Below are 18,671 nucleotides of genomic sequence, written 5' to 3'. Positions count from 1 at the left end.
TCCTAGGAACAGCTTGCAGCTGAAGTGCCTAGAGGAGGATAGCCACGTTGGTGGGAGGGAGAAGAGAGGAGGCTCAGGGGCTGTGCTCATGTGACTGACACAGTGGCAAGTGAGGGACAAGCATCAGTGTGGATGCTGCCTTGAGCTAGGGGAATTTTGTAGAATTACCTCACTATCCCCCCACAGAAAGGCAATTTCAGAGTGATAAATGTATTCCTTAGCTGTCTGTACAGCAATACTTGCACAGAAACAAGGCTGAGTTTCTGACAGCTGCACAGAGTCCCTGCATGTACGACTGCAATGTTAGGCAGTGCACCTGCTCCTCCTGAAGGATTTTGTTCTTGCCAGGTATTCACAGCCCTACCATTCTGCACTCCCCTGGCCATACCGTCTGTTGTTGGAGCAGTTTCAAAACGTCACAAGACAGGTTTAGGCAGGGACACCTTGGCTAGTTTCTTCTTTTTCACCATGACCTCCTGAAGCAGGAACATGGGAAATGAGAACAAGGTAAGAGGGATCAAAGACTGCAGGAATCGATTGGATGCTGGTTGAGGTACAAGGTGTGGTTAATACAGCACCAGAAGAGACTCTTTAGGAGGGAAGTTTCTTTGAAATAGGACTTCAGGGAGATATTTACAAAAGGGAAATTCTGCTTATAGAATTGAAGAAATCACTTGCTTTGATCATGTTGCCCAGAACTTGGGGAGATTACTCCCCAGCCTGGGGGATGCTCAGGGAAGGAAGGACATACATAACTCCCAGAAAAGGTGATGTTTGAGTCACTGGAGTGGAAGAAGTAAGAAAACCTTGAGGGAAGCAGGAGCGAAGTGCTGACTGTAACCAGACAGGACCTCTCTGATACTGGTATTTTCCAGGTATGGTGCTGCCAGTCCTTATCAGGATGCTTTCCTCGTCTTTTTGTTTCAGTTTGTGAGCAGCATCAGCTGCTTGAAGGAATAATGAGCTGTGTAAAAGCGACAGGGAGGGCGCCATCCCACTAAACCTACTGCACAAACAGACACCCTCAGGCCTTGCACAACTTGGAGAAAACATCATGGGATGAAGTGTGATGGGTGATATGTGACATACTGTCATCCAGCCTGTCCCTCAGCAGTGCCATAAGCTCTGCTCTGCAGGAATGCCAGGCTCAGCTGAAATTCCTGTCTGGATTTTGAGTGGAGATCAGTTATAAGGACATATACCGACTGTGTGGCCATGAGGTGGGTGGACACCCTGACACTGTTGATAGCCACATCCTCAGGGAGGACAGACTGCTTGCCTGGCTGTAGGGAGAAATGCCAGAGTTCTGGAAAACACCAGCAAAACCTACTCAGCTCAACATGGTGACTGTGAGTCATCGCCTGAAGTCTATTTGTCCCTTCAGTACCAGAAAATCTCTCTTCTGAATAGTGTGTCTGTAAATCAGCTACATCTGACTTACATCTCATCCCACATCCTCCTGCAGTTGGGGAATCCAACCCAGCAAACAAGCCTCATGGAAGCTAGCAGTACGCAACAGGCAGGGACAGAGGATTTGGAAGACAGCTTTGTGCTTGGCCAAGCTGACCACAGCCTTGTCCAGCACGAAGCAAGTGTCCACCAGCCACAAGGAACCCAGAGTGAGTAGGCTCCACGAGCAGAACATGCCCTGGAGCTCAGGAACAGTGGAGGAGGCAGAGTGCCAACACTGGCAGTACTTTGTGAGGCTGTGAAACTTCTTGTGCCCTGGGATAATGAGCCTAGGTGAGTAAATTGCTGATGTAAATGTCTTCTTGATCTCCCAAGCTTCACTAATGAGAAGAGATTCAGGTCCACCAGCAACTATTCCACATATTAAAGACCTCCTGGAGCCAATGCCTGTTCCCACAGGGCTGCCTACTTTTCCAGTACACACATTCTTGAGCAAACCTTGCATATTGTCTAACTTGACAATATGTCATGCCTGACATTTCTTGATGTGGATCAAATTCCCCCTCTGCACAAACATTAATTTTAAAAGGCAGATTTCCTTGTGGTCTTGCTACCATCAGCCCTCTGACTTATCATGCTGGGAAATATATATTTTTCATTATATATAGACCATAAGTCTCGGTGTGGTGTCTCAAGCAACCTGGGATGAAGGAGAACATAGATAGGAAATGTGATTTATAAAGAATTTGCATGGTGATAGAAGCGGCATCAGGAACTTTTCTGTCTTGTGCAATAGGCATCAACATGTTGTGAGAGCCACTGCAAAGAAAACAGAACCAGCTGTGGAATATCTTGTAAAGAACTAAAAGTTCATTTCCTATTTAATCTGCTCAATTGAAGACAGACCCAAAATGGAGATAAGAATTGTATAAAACCCCAGACTTCTGCTGATCTATGTTCACTTCTCCTTCCCATGTAGAGCTGTGATGTTTAAGGTGAATAGTAAATGCTATGAATTTTAACCAGAGAACACTGTTGAGTCACATCCCAAACACTGCTGGCCACAGCAGCCTGAAACAAAATTAAAAAAAAAACAAACCTAAAAAAAAAACCAAAACAAAAAAACCCTAAAAATAAAAAACAACCAACCAACCACTAAAAAAATTGAAAAAAATAAAATTAAGCAGCCCATGCTTACATGGCTGGGGTGGAAACAAATATGAAACCCAATTCTTTGAATAGAGTTCAGATCTTTATTTTTTTTTCCTTAATTGAATTTACTATTGTCCGATCCTTTCCTCCATCCCATACTCTAACCTACCCCAAACCTTTATTTTAATTAGTGATGTTACAATTTAAAAGCTTAAGTATTGATTCAGGGAATCTCTATAAACAGCTTGTGAATTAGTTTACGAAATCTCTTACACAATAGTTTTCAGATCAAAATGAAGGCAGTCAGCTTTCCAACACAGAACAGAATTATGCATTTTCTGGACCAAAGACAAGGGACTTTATTAATTGATGACTGCTGTAACATAATCCCATTCAAACAGGTGGTGGGTGGACTGGAACAACAGCATTTTTCCAGCTTTTTTGGAAAAAAACTGTATTTTCCACAAGAGCAAAGAAAGTGGTAATGTTATTGTATCATAGAGCCCAAAATAACTGGAAGACTGACAAAAAGACAGAGTTTTGTTTATGAGACAAGGGAGGGGTATATTTTTGGCTGCAGGAAAAAAAGCGCAGTCTGAAGATGCTGGAGAAAATAAAGACTGCTTGATTGTGAAGAAGAGGCCAGATTGAGGGAGTGTCACATCAGAAGTTACCTGCAACTCCTTAAAAGGCACTGACCTAATTCCCATGGAAACAATAGAGAGATTTCCATAATTGTTTTGGTCTGGACCCAGGTACATTTGTGTTGTCCTGAGAGGAACTGTATTAGAACCATTTACCCAGGCTTTTCCTGTTTGCCATATTATTACCATCTTGCCAACACCCATCCTGGAGCTAAGAAACTGCTGTCCCATTGCTCAAGCTCCACAGCTGCTTCAGTGCAGTCTCTTATCGAGTGCTCAGGTTCTGAACTTCGCCTGCAGGACTGCTGGCAGGAGTAGTGTTCATAAAACACTTAGCCACAGGCAGTGCCGGCACTCCGTTCAATTTGCAAACCAAAAAAAAAAACGCCCCGTTTTACAACTCAAAGCACCAGATAAACATCTACTAGCTGGATCATAAGGATTGCAAATCAGCATTCCCTGGCCTTGTGCTTTTCATCTAGTTTGAAAACATTATTCCTGAGATCACAACAGGCAGGTATCTCATATCAATTTTTATTATTATAAATACTATATTAGAACAGAAAGGATGGTGCCGCACATCCGCTTCCTTCTGCTGCTATTTGGCATCTTCTTTCTTTGCTCCTGCTTCTATTTTCGGGGGTTCTGGAGCTGGACGATAGGCAGGAAATGCCTCCCACGGGCTATTCAGATCGAACTTGCGAAATTCCTGAGCTAGCTCCACAGGCTCTGCCACCACCCGTTTGACTTCATCATCATACCGCACCTGGAACAGCGCAAAGAACACAGGCCAGTCACTTTACCCCACTCCTGGAGCATCTTTATTTGCTGTGCACAGTGACCCAGACCACCCTCTGTGCAGACAACTCCACTTCTTACCCATGGAAAAACCACAGACCCACAGGCCTCTGCCATGGCTTCAGTTCTCAATACTAAATGAGCTCTCCAGATGCTACTGAGATCTCTGGACTGTCCAAGAAAACCCTCCTCTTTGCTTTGCTACCATGGCCCTCAGGCGTCACAACTAAGCACCCAGAATTAGGAGTGCCCAGCCTAACAGTCCATGTGAAGTTCACGTGGAATAACATATTTAATTTGTCATTTGACAAAGGAATTTCTCCTGAGTCACTGAAATAAGGTGGCCCATCCTGGGCCTGCATGGCTGAGGACTATACTCATGAATCTTTATAATATGGCATTTGTTTGGTTTTAGTTGTTCTAATTTTTAGTGTAACACTCAGAACAAGAAGAGAAAAAGAAGACAACCAGGATGGAATGCAGGTGAGTACCAGACACTTCCAATTGGCTTGCTTTATCCTCACTGTCCTAGTCCAGATCTCTGAACCCCAGCTCAGGAGATGTAGCCTTATCCTTGCTTGCAGGATTTTGTTATTTCTACATTTCTTAAAACAGCCTGTTTTTTGCAGAACTTCACTGTTTCCTCCTGAAACTCAACTCAGTCTTAACACTGCACCATATACGCCTGCTTCTGCAGGGCAATCATTTGAAACTAGACTGATACCAAACACTCTCATTTCACCTGTGGTTGGCATACCAAGGTAAACGATAAATGGCAAGAGTCAATTTAACCAGAGTTTTATAATCTGGGCCTACAAAAACTCAACAAAGTGAAGTTCCAACTGAATCAAGAATGGTTCAGTCCTTCATCCTTCAGTTTTGCAGTGGAAACTTTAATCTCCCAGAAAATGTGCTGAAAGCAGAAGCACTTTCTCTCCCTGACAAGTATCTTTGGTATACAGCACATAACATTTTGCTCAATTTCTCTAGCCTTAGGCTGCCTTATTATGGATGATTCTTTGTGTGATACTTCAAATTTCCACACAATTTTATACAACTCCTCTGGAATACAGACAAGTGAAACATCCTTCAGACAAATGATTGTAAAGCAGCCACATCTTTGTATTGGAACTCAGAAAAGAGCACTGGGGAGACTTACTAACTTTAGACATGACTGTATCTCCTACCTCCACATAACCAGAGAGTGGGAAGTCCTTCCGGAATGGATGGCCCTCAAACCCATAATCTGTGAGGATTCGCCTTAGATCAGGATGGTTGGCAAAGAAAACACCATACATGTCCCAAACCTAAATGAAAGGGACAGGTTAGTTGAATTATATTTGAAAAAATCAAAAACCTGCATGTCTTATATCTATAAAATTTCAGTTACATGCCTGGCTTTGTACAGTGCCAGCAAAACTGATGCAGAAATTCATTCAAAAGCAAATCAAACATTGTTTTGTCTCCTACTCTGAAAAAGCAGCCAGGAAAACACTTCTCTCTTTCTTTCTGAGGGCCTTGGGGAAATCACTTTGACTGGGAAAATACAGCCTCCCTCCAGCAAGATTCTGCTCCCAAGCACAGCAGCACTCACCTCTCTTTCATACCAATTTGCTGCCTTGTGCACAGACACTGCTGAATCAACAGGTGTCAGCTCATCGGTGTACGTCTTCACACGGATGCGGCTGTTGAACCGCAGGGACAGCAGGTTGTACACAATCTGAAGCAGAGGAACAGGCAGCATTTATGGATCTCTTTGCATTACACCACTGGCTAAGCAAAGCCACACAAGGACTATTTCAAATATTCTTTATGAGCAGGATCACATTCAGCACTTCAGAGCTGGCCACTAAAAGACACTCCTCCAACTGAGGTTCCAATAGCTCATCACTTTGGTCCTTAGAAGTGTGACAAAGTTATGAGACTTAGAAAACATGACTGATGTAGAAGAGCAGAAGTAAAGAGAGATACTAAATCTTAAAAGAGAGACTACTGGAGGGATGGAAACACTTGACAATAGTCTGTCTTGAAGAAAATTACTATCAATCACTCTTGCAATTACTATCAGTGGGAGAAAGCTAAGAAAAAGTACACTTTAATTTTCGGCAAACAAGTTGGATACCAGGGAACATTTCAAACTTTTATGGTGGTGGAGTCTAATACAAAGGCTGGTTATGAGGATTATTATAATCTCGGGGGAAGAAATATATACTACAGTAAGATTGAAAAAAAATCCCAAAACTCTGTAAGGAATTTTAAAGCCTTGTTTGATACTGCCTTGGTGACTGGAAAAAATGAATAAATTAGGGTCTATATTTCTATTATTTCTATGAATCCACTACCTTGGTTTTTGAAAGAAAAATATTGAATTAAAAAAATATTCCACTTCTTCAGCAGCTGGAGGTCTTTGACTCAAAGAAACTCTAGCTACAACTCTTGAAATTTCCTTCTCACTGCCAGAAACCAAAAAAAGTGGTCAGAGCTGCAAGAGCACCTACAGGCAGCAGTACTTGTGAAGCCCTCCAAGTCCTGCACCTCTGAGCAGCTCCTACCTCAAAGCGGTACTGCCGAGACGGGACATCAACAGCAGTCAAGTCAGCCAAGGATTTGAACTGGGCATTGGTGTGGTCACGAAGGAAGGTCAGGACAGGAATGATCCCATCCGGATGGATCAGAAGTTCCAGCTCATTGAAACACGTCACCTGATGAAAACAGAACAGCGGGAAGGGCATGAGTACAAACACTCAAACATTATGCTGATTTCAGCAGAAAACTCAAAGAAAGCGACACAGCAGACATAAAAAGGCATCAGATCAAGGGGCTTAACAACAGCAGTAACTTTTCATGGAATTCTGACCATTTTTCTTCCCCAGAACACCTTCTCTAAATGGGTAACAAATAAGTGGTATATTCACTGGATCCTGTCCCATCACAAGAACAATTTCTCAAACAGCACCTACCTGTACTTGCTGGATATACTTGGGCAGAATCTCAGCCACATACTCCCCAAAAGCACATAGCTGCTTCTGTTCTACTTCATTTTTTGGTCTGACAGTAGCTAAGGAGAAACATAAAGTTTCCAAGATTATGACAGGGAATACAGAAAGCTACAGAGAGAAGACTAGTAACTCCCTTTAAACTCCCTTTAACCAGTCTGGCTGTCTGTCAGAGACTACATTATAGCAACATACTTGTGCTACACAGAATGTGCAACTACACACTTTGATAATGAAGGAAATCTGTGTCAGTGCTAAAATTTTGTTGACTCTAAAGAGCAGCAGGAATTGCCCAACAAGATGATGAAAAAGTAAATAATGAGATGAAAAAGAGGGCAACAGAGACAATAACCTGAACTTAGGCAGTGCTCATGTCATTCAACCTGGGTCTAGAATGGGCCTTGTTTTCTGGTTTTGTTGGATGTGTCAGCATCTAAGCAAGCCCCTCATAATCAAAACACTCTAAGAACTCGCGCTGTTGGGGTGGGTTTTTTCACTGTTACGATTAAAAACCCTTAAGAGCCAGGGCGATGAGGGGCTATGAAGCTCTTGCCCAAGCACGGCTTTGCAGAGAAAAAGCAGGCTGGACCTGCATCTGAGAAAGGATGCAGATGGGTACCCAGAGCAAGCACGGGAACCCAGAGCAAGCACGGTTACCAACACAGCCACTTTTCTGCGCTATTGGGGTTTACGGGTGACCGGACCAACCCTTTCCCGACGCGCTCACTAAAACGGTTCCATCGCCCAGGAACGTCCGTGGGGCGGTTCGGTGCCCTCCCGCCGGCTGGCAGGGGCACAACCGCACGCCTCGGGCCCCCCTCCGCCCCCTGCCCGGCCCCGCACTTACGGCGAGTGTCCGCGGCGGAGCTCCCCGCCAGCCGGGCCCGTGCCGCCGCCGGTGCCGCGCCAGCTGCGGAGAGAAACGGACACATCTCACCGACCGCCGCCAACCGCCCGGCCCGCGCCAGGCACAGCCCCCGGCACAGCCCCCGGCACAGCCCCCGCGGCCTCACCTCGCAGCGCGGCCCGCGCCAGGCCCCGAGCCGCCGCCGCCCACATCCCGCCGGGACACGGACGGGCAAGGGCACGGAGCGGAAGCGGAAAGTGCCGCCGCCGCCGCGCTTCCCCCGGGGGCGGAAGCGCGCGAAGAGCTTCCCGGGGACGGCTCCGGGTCGGTGGGCGGAATCGGCGAGTGCCCGGCGGCGCCTGGCGCAGGGTGAGGGCCGGGAGCAGCCGCTGGGGCACCCCGGGGCGGCGGCATGAAGGGAAGCGCCGCAGGTGGGTGCCGCGCGGCGCGGCCGGCGGGGAGCGGCGCGGCCGCCGGCCCGGGGACGGAGCAGCGAGCGCCGCGGAGGTGTGGGCGCGGAGGGCGGGGGACGCCGGCAGCCCCCGGACTGAGCCAGCGCCGAGCTTTGCACAGCGTCAGCGCGGCCCTGGTGGGAATCTGCGTTTCTCCGAGGATCAGCCTTCCTTCCTTCCTTCTCCTCGCCCCGGACCGTAGGGTCGCTGTCAGTTGTGCTTAGGGGTTCCCCGAGCCCGGGCGCCGCCGTAGCGTCCGCGACCCTGTCAGGAGCAACGAAGGAGGGAAGCTGGAGCACAAGTCCTGTGAGGAGCGGCTGAGGGAGCTGGGGTTGTTTAGCCTGGAGAAAAGAAGGCTCAGAGATGACTTTATCACCCTATCCAGCTGCCTGAAAGGTTGTAGCCGGGTGGAGGTTGGCCTCTTCTCCCAGGCAGCCAGCGACAAGACGAGAGAACACAGGCTTAAGCTGCAGCAGGCGAGGTTTAGGCTGGACATTAGGAAGAACTTCACAGGAAGGATGATTAGAGACTGGAATGGACTGCCCAGGGAGGTGGTGGAGTTGCCGCCCCTGAAGGTGTTTCAGGAAAGACTGGAGGCAGCATTCAGTGCCATGGTCTAGTTGACATGGTGGTGTTCAGTCATAGGTTGGCCTCGATGGTCTCAGAGGATTTTTCCAATTTAAGTGATTCTGTGATTCTGTGAAGGAGGTGTACCAGGTGTTGGTTCAACCACTCTCACTGATAGCCTGGCCTACGGAATGCATGGAGCATAAGATTGGGCTGTTTGGGACAGTTAACTGTCCTGCATGCCTCTTTCTTTATAGCAGAGACATCATGGGTGCAAAGGGGAGCTTTGTCTGGGTGTCTGCAAGGAGGATGTGAGGTTTGCGTAGTCTTTAGCTGCTTCTTGGCATTTCTTCTGTGACTTGGCATCAGTCCTCTGGGAGTTGTGCAGGGCAGTGTGGGCAGCTGGTTCTGCCATGCCAAGGGCGCAGAGTAGTTCATCTGTCCATATCTTGGTGCTCTGTGTGGTCTCTTCTGCATTCTGGGCTGAAGCTCCTAAGCACCTTGACTGTAAGGATAAAGAGCTTTAACCGAAGTGGAAGCCAATTTGCAGGATAGGCTCATACTTTGTAAACCTGGAAAAATAGTATTGATGTGTTCTATGCTGACTGCAGTTCCTCAGTCTCTTACAGACTAATGTATAGGTACTTTCCAGACAGACCAGAACTACTGTAAAATCGAGATGAGTGTAATTAAGGCAGGCAATCACCAGAGATGAGATGGACATGTCCAGCTAATTAGGGATGTAGACACTACTTCCCGTGAACAGAATTTGAGCAAAGAACTTAGGAGCCCTCCTGATCAAGCAGAGTAATTGTAAGAAAATGCATGTTTGACAATATAAACCATGGAAGAGTAACTGAATCTGTTGGAGAAAAAAAATCACATCTTTGTGAAACATTGTACTTGAAATAATGGTCATTATTAGTTGACGAAATTTGTGATATCAGACATAATGGCTGGTAGTTCAGTTGTAAAAATAAGTCTAAAGTGACTGCAGGTAGGCAACTGTTCTTAATGCTGTCAAGAGCCATGGTAAAAAAGAGCTCCTTGCTGTAGTAGTCTTATGTTTCAGAAGCTTTTCTGACCCACAAACTACCTGGAGCTCTGCAAACATCCTTGGTACCTACTAAGAGGTGTTTTCTTTTAAGTTTTGTTCCCCTTTCCACTTGGGAAGCAGTGACTAACAACATCTAACATTTTGTTTTGCATGCTGAAATTGACTGGCACATTAACAAACAGCATAACCATCAGTTACCTCATTTGGTTAGCTTGAAGGACTGGTGGTTTTGTCTGGCGGACATCTCATGCATCTTTTTGGTAAAAGCAAGTTCACCTTGATACAGCTTCATCATTGGGTTTGGACAGTAATTAACACCTCCTGATGGTATGAACTGCTGCCTGTGCTCTTTTTTAGTATGATACTGTAATCCTTTTCACATCTAGTCCAGCTATGCTGCTGCCACATTTTTTGGCTTTGCAAGTTTCCTAGGGCGGTTGCTGGACTTTCCACTTGAATAACTTGCTGCATTTCTTTGTGTCGGTGAAATGAGTGGTGAAAAGATATGCACGTCTCCAAGCCCTGCTGGGATGCGATGTGCACTGTACTGGAAGTTTGGTATATATTATAATTTTAATTATGCCAACTTCTCATTTGTTGTTTGAGATTCTGAAGCTCAAGCACAAGTTTCTGGCTGTGCTATTTATGTTTAGTCTAAAATATGCTGGACTCTTACCAATATGTTTGATTTTTCCCTGTACCCTGAAGTACCGCATAATCTTGTTAGTGGTGAGAGAAAGCTGTATAATTATTGTGATTTTACAGATTGCTGGAGGTCTGATTTGTGCAGCACCATGGACTCATCAGAAGAGACTGGAGGCTCCTCTGCAGAAGAAAACTACTTTGTGAACTACACCTTCACCGACCGCTCCCACTCAGGCCGTGTGGCCCAGGGTATTATGAAATTATGCTTGGAGGATGAGCTCTTTGCTGATGTTACAATATCAGTGGAAGGCAAAGAATTCCAGCTGCACCGTTTGGTCCTCTCAGCTCAGAGCTGCTTTTTTCGTTCTATGTTCACTTCCAACCTAAAGGAGGCCCACAACCGGGTGATTGAGCTGCAGGACGTTAGCGAGAGTGTCTTTCAGCTCCTTGTGGACTATATTTACCATGGAACTGTAAAGCTGAGGGCAGAGGAGTTGCAGGAAACCTATGAAGTGGCAGACATGTACCAGCTGACTGCCCTTTTTGAAGAGTGCTCCCGTTTTCTGGCCCGTACAGTGCAGGTTAGAAACTGTCTGCAGGTCATGTGGTTGGCAGATCAACACAGTGACATGGAGCTCTACACAGCTGCCAAACACTGTGCAAAGTCACATTTGTCTCAGCTGCAGGAGACAGAGGAGTTCCTACACCTGCCTCTCCGCCTACTGACAGACATCCTTACAGGTAAGGAGTTCTTCAGACTGCCTAGGATGTGGACGTAGAAAGAGACTTTCAGAGTCTGGTCAAGTAGTGAACAAAATAGATGAAAAGATCCAACCTTTCATAATCACTGTCTATTCAGAGACTTAGCTAAGCAAAGCAAAGCAAAACATTCTGGATACCTTTGTCAGAAAAAGCCCCAAACCATTAATTGTTACTGGACATGAAACATCTAAGCTGTAGAAAAGGGACGTAGAGGATGTCAGAAATTCACAGCAGTTCCTGAGTCAACAGGTTAGAAGTGTTACACATTTTTTAAACATAACTTCCAACAATTTTTTTTATTTTTGTTTGCGTTAAAAGTAAAACAAAGAAGCCTTACCAGAAATAAACATCTGATGAAAGTCTTTTTTATCCCTTTAGCTCATAATCATTTAACGTAGTAATGCAATAACTCAACGTCTGTAAGAAGGCTTGAGCACATATTTTTAGACTATTTTAGTGTTATTTACAATTGTATATAATTGTTAGGATTACTTAGGCACTCAACTGACTGAAATAGAGGCATTGTAACATCTTGAGTAATACAGTAATTACCCTTCTTATAAAGGTACTAGCCTTCCACAGTAATGGATGCAATGACTCAGTGTTGTGAAGGACGTGTCAACACATGGACAACTTGGTCCAGCTTCCACCAATCCTTAAAGATCTGCTGCCCTAGTAGGTACAGCCAGTATTTGTCACCTCTCCAGGATGCTGCAGTCACAAGTCCATTTTTCTGCAGTTAGGTATCATTGCTAGAGCAAGCAAGAATGTAGAAGCAGCTCATACATTCAGATGTGCCTCTTTCTTGCTTTTAATTACTCTTTGTAACTGAGTAAGTGACTATACTTTGTGTGTCATGTGTTTTATATGCTGTTACAAAAATAAACCTACCATGACTGGCTTCTTTGGAACACTGGCAAATCTATCCATAAGACTTAAACTAGCCTTTAGAGTTGATGCTATGCGTATGAGAGTCTTTACAGATACTGCATTAAATTATCTCTATTGCACCTAAAGAAACTTACAGTCAAGAACCTATTGAGTATATGTACTGATAGCTCAAAAACTGTGATAAACTTAGAGTAATTTTGATACCTGTCTAGCTAAAGTTTTTGAAATAAGTTGCGAGTTCATTAAAAAACCCCTCTAAAATAATGAAATAAAACAGTAGAGGTCAATCACCTTTAATTTCCTAGGGATTCCACATAAAAACCAGTTTTAGGACTATGGAGTTTAGCACTTGTGGTCCTAAATTAAAACAATTTCTCAGTATAACTTTTTTCCATGCATCATCTATTTTCATATGTAGAATCACATTACTCGGCATTTATGCCACAACTTAGCTCATTAAATGGATTAAAATCTGAAGTACTTCCCTTCTTAAAAAGGTACGAAAACTCCTTTTCTTTTGCATTTCCTGCATCTTTGTTTAGTTAATGGAGAATTAAATAGGGGAAGCTTTTAGTGGCAAGGATTAAAATTAATTTCATGAAATAGTAATTCATTAAGTTTACCTTCTGTTGCACTATAGGACCAATTTCAAAATCAAATTTTTTCCATTTAAGCACTACATGTGATGGTTAGCTTATGGGAATCCTTTTAAACAGAGCTGAAATACCTGCTTTTGTGCCACACTTTTTCTGCTCCCTTCCACTATAGAGAAAAGCATTGGAATTTGTCTGGTGCCTTCAGCATCATTGAATTCAGAGTTTGTCATGAGAACAGACTACAAAATCAGAGAGTCTTCGTAGGGAAGCTTCTCAATGAAGACAGGCATAATTGCTGGCTTTCAAACTGGAAGGAAATACCTAAAATCTTTTCGATAATGTACTGATGATGACAATACAAGAGTTTGTGGCTTAACCAAAACTTCCAGTTATGTCTGGAAAGAGATTGAAATTTGATGCAGTCTGTCGAGTGTTTCCTACTGTCACACAGCTAAGAAAAGCTCTAGTAGCTCATTGGGGATTTCCAAATGTTAAGAGGATAGCAGCAACACCAGATGTTCAGTCATGAGGGTCAGCTGCCTGGCAGTGCTCAGACACATTCTGTAGATGACTTTTGCTAGATAGGTTTCTAGGACCGGCCAGAAAGAAAGGCAGGTGCTGAGATTCTCAATAACAGAATCTTTTTGCATAAATGATTAAATAAGAAAGTATTTGTCGTCGTCACACACCATGTAAGTTCTCTTTCCTGTCCTCTTTCTCTTGGACATAGATTCGTGAATAGACTGCTGAAACTCATCCAAAGTGCTTAAGATCTGGCAGCTCTGTCTTCTGATAGTTACTGAAATTAATTTCATGTAGTTGGCTGGCTGGCAGTGCTGATCATGCCTGACAAAATCCATAAAGGCCTGTGTCTGTTTTTCCTCTCCAGAAAGTAGGATTTGTGGTGGGACTGCGGGGAGGCAGCCGCAGGAAAAGGGTGTTCCCGAGTACATACACCTTTGTCTAGATACTGTAAATGCATTTCTGTCCCCAAACCGCAGATGGCGTTCCATGTTCTCAGAATCCAGCAGTTGCCATAGAAACCTGGATCAACTTCAACAAGGAGGAGCGAGCGGGCTTTTCAGAGACTCTGCGATCGAGTCTGAAGGTATAAAAAGACCTTATGTTCTGGGGCTGGTGTAGCACTTGCTGGTTTCACACTTCTCAGGGCAGGGTATTCTGCTCTCAGGTATGACTTGAAAGCCACAAAATACAAATGTCATTGAAATTCATGGTGCTTGTGAGAGGATACTTTCAGTGTCATAAACAGCAACCCCACTGACAGCTTTTTTTATTTTAACCTGAGGCTGCTTTCACTGGTGATTGGACCAGTGCCACAAATAATTTATTTCACCTCAGTTACCAAAGAAACTGTTCAGAAATCTATGTTTGGCATTCCTCTCGTAACAACTGTACTCCATCAGGGATGTAACTGGCCCTTACGTAAACCACGAAGACTTGTGTTCCAGTGACGTCTGTGGCTATTTTATTGTGTCGGACATGAATGGTATGTTGAAAAGGCTTTGAGGCTCTGAATCCTGAATGTTGTAGGGTGGCAGGACTTGGGAAGCAGATTATATCCTTCAGGCCCACAGGTGGGTCCTAAACCGAAGAATTCAGTCTTGAGCATCACTGATGTTTGTGTAAGATCTGATTCTGCTGACACTCTTCTCCTTTCGCCCAGGTGATTGGAGAAAATGTTCACATCTATCTGATTGGAAAGGAGTCATCACGTACACATTCGCTCGCTGTCTCTCTGCACTGTGCTGATGATGACTCCATAAGTGTGAGTGGCCAGAACAGCCTGTGTCACCAGATCACTGCAGCCTGCAAGCATGGTAGTGACCTGTATGTCGTTGGTGGCTCCATTCCACGACGCATGTGGAAATGCAACAATGCGACCATAGACTGGGAATGGTGTGCTCCTCTGCCCCGTGACCGGCTCCAGCACACCCTCGTCTCCGTGCCAAGCAAGGATGCAATATATTCACTGGGGGGGAAAACTCTACAGGACACTCTCTCTAATGCTGTCATATATTACAGAGTACGAGACAACGTGTGGACAGAGACCAGCCAATTGGAAGTGGCAGTCTCTGGAGCTGCAGGGGTAAACCTTAATGGTGTCATTTACCTGCTGGGTGGGGAGGAAAATGACTTAGACTTCTTCACCAAGCCGTCTCGGCTCATTCAGTGCTATGATACCAACACAGAGAAATGCCACGTGAAGCCATACGTACTGCCTTTCGCAGGGCGCATGCACGCTGCTGTGCACAAGGATGTGGTGTTCGTTGTGGCCGAGGGGGATTCACTGCTCTGCTACAATCCCCTACTGGATAGCTTCACCCGGCTATGCCTCCCGGATGCCTGGAGCTCAGTACCATCCCTCTGGAAAATTGCCAGCTGCAATGGCAGCATCTATGTCTTTCGCGACCGCTATAAAAAGGGTGATGCAAATACTTTTAAACTTAACCCAGCCACTTCTGTTGTAACAGTCACGAGCGGCATCAAAGTGTTGCTCACTAACCTGCAGTTTGTCCTGGCCTAAACAGGCGCAGTGATAGAAAGACAGCAACCGTGTCTTGCTGTGCAGCTCGAAGACACCTGCAACCCTCAGCACCAGTCCCAATTACTACAAGCTCACAACATCCAGTAAAGACCCCATCCTCTGTATCTATGCAGAGGAAGTACAGGCTTTCTGACTGTGGGCCTATTCTTTTACATAGCACTATTGAAACTGTATTGAACTGTTGTATCTTAGATTTCAGATGGACTACATGCTATTACTTTGATTCCTTGATGATAAGCTGCCTGCGTTTGAGGCCCAAATGGCAGCAAATGGCTATTTTAGCCTGGAACCAATCCACCACTAAAAAATCCTAGGGCATATGGACAACATCCTCCTTGGCGCAGACTGCTAGTTTTAACTGCCTAGGAGACTGTGTGTTGCTGCTGTGTCAGTCACAGCAGAGTTAGACGTGCACTGTGTCCCCCAGGGATACTCCCATTTAAACATTCCTGTGTCCTATTGCAGAAGGAGGGCCTGGCAGACAGATGCCAGAACTGACCCCAGGACGCTTAGGTGACATTCAGCACTTCTCCTAGAGGAGTTGTAACCAACTGAGTACTTGCTTACTGCTCTGTCATCACCTAGTATAAAGAGGGAGATAATTTTTAGAGCATTGGCTTCCTTTACTGTACAGGAAATCCCCACCTGTAATTATAACATAGTGTTGCTGAACAGACAGAAATAAGACCACTTCCTCCTACCCCTCTCTGTTGGCACTGTAACCCTTTGGGTAAGAATCTGAATAAAGTCTCTACTGAGACAAAGTATTTTGTTTTTTTCTCTTTGCTTAAAATACAAATATTTTTGAACTTCCTGTGGATTGCAGTTCCGCTCAGCACTGATGTGTGGAAAAGATGTGTGGCTCCAAGAGATCTAAGATATTAGCCATAAGGAAAGAAAGCTTTGATGAAACAGCCCTATTTCCCCTTTACTGTAATTTACGTTAACAGTTCTTTATTGATGGTCAAGAAGAAAAACACTTAGGCTTTTGTTAGATCATAAAAACTTTTTTTATAGCAGCTGAGATGGGGATTTTGATAGTTCTTACTATGTTATGCAGTTCTCCCAGTGATCATGTTCCTGTGAAATTTTTCCAGGACCTGGACTTGTTTGTGTCGAACAAGGATGTGGGGACGAATCTTGGCAATGGCTTCTATTGCTTGCCGAGGGCTCCACTGATGCAGCTGAAAAGGCAGAAACCCAGCAAGTGAAAATCCATTCCATCTTTCCAACAGTTAATGGAACATTCCTGGAGGCTACAGGCAATATTAGAGGTGTTAGAAAGTTTGCTGCTGCTTTGCCCCTTAGGTTTACTCGATGTTTCTCTCAGAGAGGCCTGCAAGTCACACATTCATGATATGAGTCCCTCAGTTAAAGAGGAACGGTTGCTACCTGGGCCTTCCACTTTCTGTCTCGCTCACTCTTCCTTCATGTTGTGAATAGTTTCCTGTTTTAGCCCCACTAGACCAGAGCAAAAGTGCAGCTGGCTTTTAAATTTTTTTTAAAAAACTTTACTGGTGTTCCCGTCACATTTCAGCACTTAGTGAGAAAATTTTCCCTTCAGCATTAATGGAAAATTTTCCAGGGAGAGCTTAATAAAACAAAAGGAAGAATCCACAGGTAGGATTTTGTTCTTAGTGCTGATTTCCCTAGTTGGGTTGGTAGAGGAATTCAGAAAACTGAAGTGAGTTCTCTTGATCCTGAATTGTATTTACGGAAAAACGTAGAAAGGCTCACCACTCCAGTGAACCAAGGAGAAAATATGAACAACAAAAATGGATATTTATCTGCTCACTGAACCTACACTCGTGAGTGACTTGTTATTCCTACCTCAATCTATTCCTCCACAGAAAGAATTAAGAAAAGCAGAATCATTCAAAATTTGCATTTGCATTCAAAACAGCAAGATAATTTTGGGGCCTCTCTTAAAATGGGTGTCCAAACTCTGTAAAATCGTGGAATATTAACCTGTATGGGCTCAGGCTTCTTAAGTGAGAGTTAACTATAAAGGTTGTCTGCACTTTATTTCCATTTTTTAATGAAAATAAACCCCATTTAGCAGAGGTTCCTTCTGACCTGAATTAAGTATGCTGCCACCATGGTGGCACTGCGGGAGCGCCCTGCCTTGCAGTGCACATAGACGCTGTTACCGCAGGCTCGGTGTCTCAGGATGAACTCCACGCCCTTGTGCAGGTTTTCCAAGGTGGGGACTCCAGTTAGATCCACAGTGCTGAGACGCAGTTGCTCCACTCCCATTGCCTCCCATTCCTGTAACAGACATAGCAGATTTGGTCAGTGAACTCTTGGGTTGGTTTTTTTACTGAAAGAAACTCAGAACCTGTTGAGACAGTTGAGAAATTCAGAGAGGATGTAAACAGACTTTGAATGTCAATCCTTTAAATCAGATGTATGAAAACTTAAGTGCTGGTCATCAAAAACTAGTAGTTGAAGGGGACTGAAAAAATGTGGTTCAGCTAAAGGAAAAGAGGGAAGTTGGGATCTCTTCCCAACTCAAAAGCCATTCCTGTATAGTGTTGTACGTGGATTCCATGCTCCCTGTCCCTCCCTGCCACTGCAGCTGCAACAGTTCACTCGCATGCTCACGTTTTACTGGTTTGTCGCATAGTTTTTAAAGTCAGCTTAGGTACGAGTAGCCACGTCTTTGCTGACACAGGACTTGGGGGTCGCTGCCGGGATGACGGCAGGAGGCGGCTAAAGCCTCATGTGAGCCGGGACAGAGCGACGAGAGACCCGTCTGGGGGGGAGGGGGGGATGAGGCACCAGCAATCCCGGGGCTCACCTGCGGGGAAAAACAGAGGAACCGGGTCTCGTAGTCCTCGGTGAGTGTGACCACACCGCGCACGTTCTCCTCCGCCACCAGCTGCGGGCACAGGCACCGTCAGGGATCTCCGGTCCTCCCGGCCCGGCCCGCCCCGCTGCGCCCACCTTACCCTGCGAATGCGGCCCCGCAGCGGCAGCGCCCCGAGCAGCACGACTTCGTCGATGCGGTGGAACCAGGGCCGGCGGAACCCGGGCAGCCGCGCCCGCGCTACCGTGTACAGCAGCGATGGGTAGAAGAGCAGCCGCGCCGCGCCGGCGCCCAGCGCCTCCACCACCCCCATCCGCGCCGGGGCCGCGCTGCGCCGGGCCGGGCCAGGCCGACGGGCGGGGGAGCGCCGCGGACGCGCGCACTGAGCGTCACCAGAGGGAGCACCCGCGGTGGGGTCCGGCCGCGGGCCAGAGGCGCCCGGCGGGGCCGAAGCGGGGCGGAGCCGGGCGGGGCGCGGC

At 45.7% G+C, this 18,671-nt stretch overlaps 3 protein-coding genes across 5 annotated transcripts; 1 reads left to right on the top strand and 2 right to left on the bottom strand.

The window, feature by feature from the left end:
• Positions 1-3,724: 3,724 nt before the first annotated feature.
• NDUFS3 (NADH:ubiquinone oxidoreductase core subunit S3) lies at positions 3,725-8,074 on the bottom strand. The gene is made up of 7 exons (XM_048307124.1): positions 8,014-8,074; positions 7,848-7,910; positions 6,965-7,062; positions 6,557-6,706; positions 5,599-5,724; positions 5,192-5,311; positions 3,725-3,972 (listed from the first exon to the last, which is right to left on the bottom strand). The coding sequence occupies exons 1-7, from the start codon at positions 8,057-8,059 to the stop codon at positions 3,805-3,807; spliced, it is 771 nt and encodes a 256-aa protein (XP_048163081.1). The 5' UTR covers positions 8,060-8,074; the 3' UTR covers positions 3,725-3,804.
• A 51-nt stretch (positions 8,075-8,125) lies between these two features.
• On the top strand, positions 8,126-16,150 carry KBTBD4 (kelch repeat and BTB domain containing 4). 2 transcript variants are annotated; one of them, XM_048307123.1, is made up of 4 exons: positions 8,126-8,216; positions 10,689-11,309; positions 13,819-13,925; positions 14,502-16,150. In XM_048307123.1, exons 2-4 carry the CDS (start codon positions 10,718-10,720, stop codon positions 15,360-15,362), a joined length of 1,560 nt encoding a protein of 519 aa, XP_048163080.1. In that variant the 5' UTR covers positions 8,126-8,216; positions 10,689-10,717; the 3' UTR covers positions 15,363-16,150. The 2 variants fall into 2 exon arrangements, with proteins under 2 accessions (XP_048163080.1, XP_048163079.1); XM_048307122.1 differs by having other exon boundaries at positions 8,134-8,278.
• A 165-nt stretch (positions 16,151-16,315) lies between these two features.
• PTPMT1 (protein tyrosine phosphatase mitochondrial 1) lies at positions 16,316-18,556 on the bottom strand. Of its 2 annotated transcripts, XM_048307125.1 has the most exons (4): positions 18,335-18,549; positions 18,184-18,264; positions 17,460-17,651; positions 16,316-16,567 (listed from the first exon to the last, which is right to left on the bottom strand). In XM_048307125.1, the coding sequence occupies exons 1-4, from the start codon at positions 18,503-18,505 to the stop codon at positions 16,436-16,438; spliced, it is 576 nt and encodes a 191-aa protein (XP_048163082.1). In that variant the 5' UTR covers positions 18,506-18,549; the 3' UTR covers positions 16,316-16,435. The 2 variants fall into 2 exon arrangements, with proteins under 2 accessions (XP_048163082.1, XP_048163083.1); XM_048307126.1 differs by lacking the exon at positions 18,184-18,264 and having other exon boundaries at positions 18,335-18,556.
• Between the last annotated feature and the right edge of the window lie 115 nt (positions 18,557-18,671).

Source organism: Corvus hawaiiensis, chromosome 6 (assembly GCF_020740725.1).
Source record: "Corvus hawaiiensis isolate bCorHaw1 chromosome 6, bCorHaw1.pri.cur, whole genome shotgun sequence".
NCBI classification, from domain to species: Eukaryota; Metazoa; Chordata; class Aves; order Passeriformes; family Corvidae; genus Corvus; species Corvus hawaiiensis.
This window is presented reverse-complemented; position numbering and strand designations above follow the sequence as displayed.

What these genes read in the sequence shown, in the direction of transcription:
- NDUFS3 (XM_048307124.1), bottom strand. Translation starts at nt 8,059, where the DNA reads ATGTGGGCGGCGGCGGCTCGGGGCCTGGCGCGGGCCGCGCTGCGAG. An exon ending in CTCCGCCGCGGACACTCGCC is followed by an intron (nt 7,063 to 7,847) that starts GTAAGTGCGGGG and finishes GTTTCTCCTTAG; the next exon opens with CTACTGTCAGACCAAAAAAT. An exon ending in CACTCTCTGGTTATGTGGAG is followed by an intron (nt 3,973 to 5,191) that starts GTAGGAGATACA and finishes GCGCTGTTCCAG; the next exon opens with GTGCGGTATGATGATGAAGT.
- KBTBD4 (XM_048307122.1), top strand. An exon ending in ACTGACAGACATCCTTACAG is followed by an intron (nt 11,310 to 13,818) that starts GTAAGGAGTTCT and finishes CCCAAACCGCAG; the next exon opens with ATGGCGTTCCATGTTCTCAG. An exon ending in CTCTGCGATCGAGTCTGAAG is followed by an intron (nt 13,926 to 14,501) that starts GTATAAAAAGAC and finishes CCTTTCGCCCAG; the next exon opens with GTGATTGGAGAAAATGTTCA.
- PTPMT1 (XM_048307125.1), bottom strand. Translation starts at nt 18,505, where the DNA reads ATGGGGGTGGTGGAGGCGCTGGGCGCCGGCGCGGCGCGGCTGCTCTTC. An exon ending in TGCGGGGCCGCATTCGCAGG is followed by an intron (nt 18,265 to 18,334) that starts GTAAGGTGGGCG and finishes CTGTGCCCGCAG; the next exon opens with CTGGTGGCGGAGGAGAACGT. An exon ending in TGGCAGCATACTTAATTCAG is followed by an intron (nt 16,568 to 17,459) that starts GTCAGAAGGAAC and finishes CTGCCTTTTCAG; the next exon opens with CTGCATCAGTGGAGCCCTCG.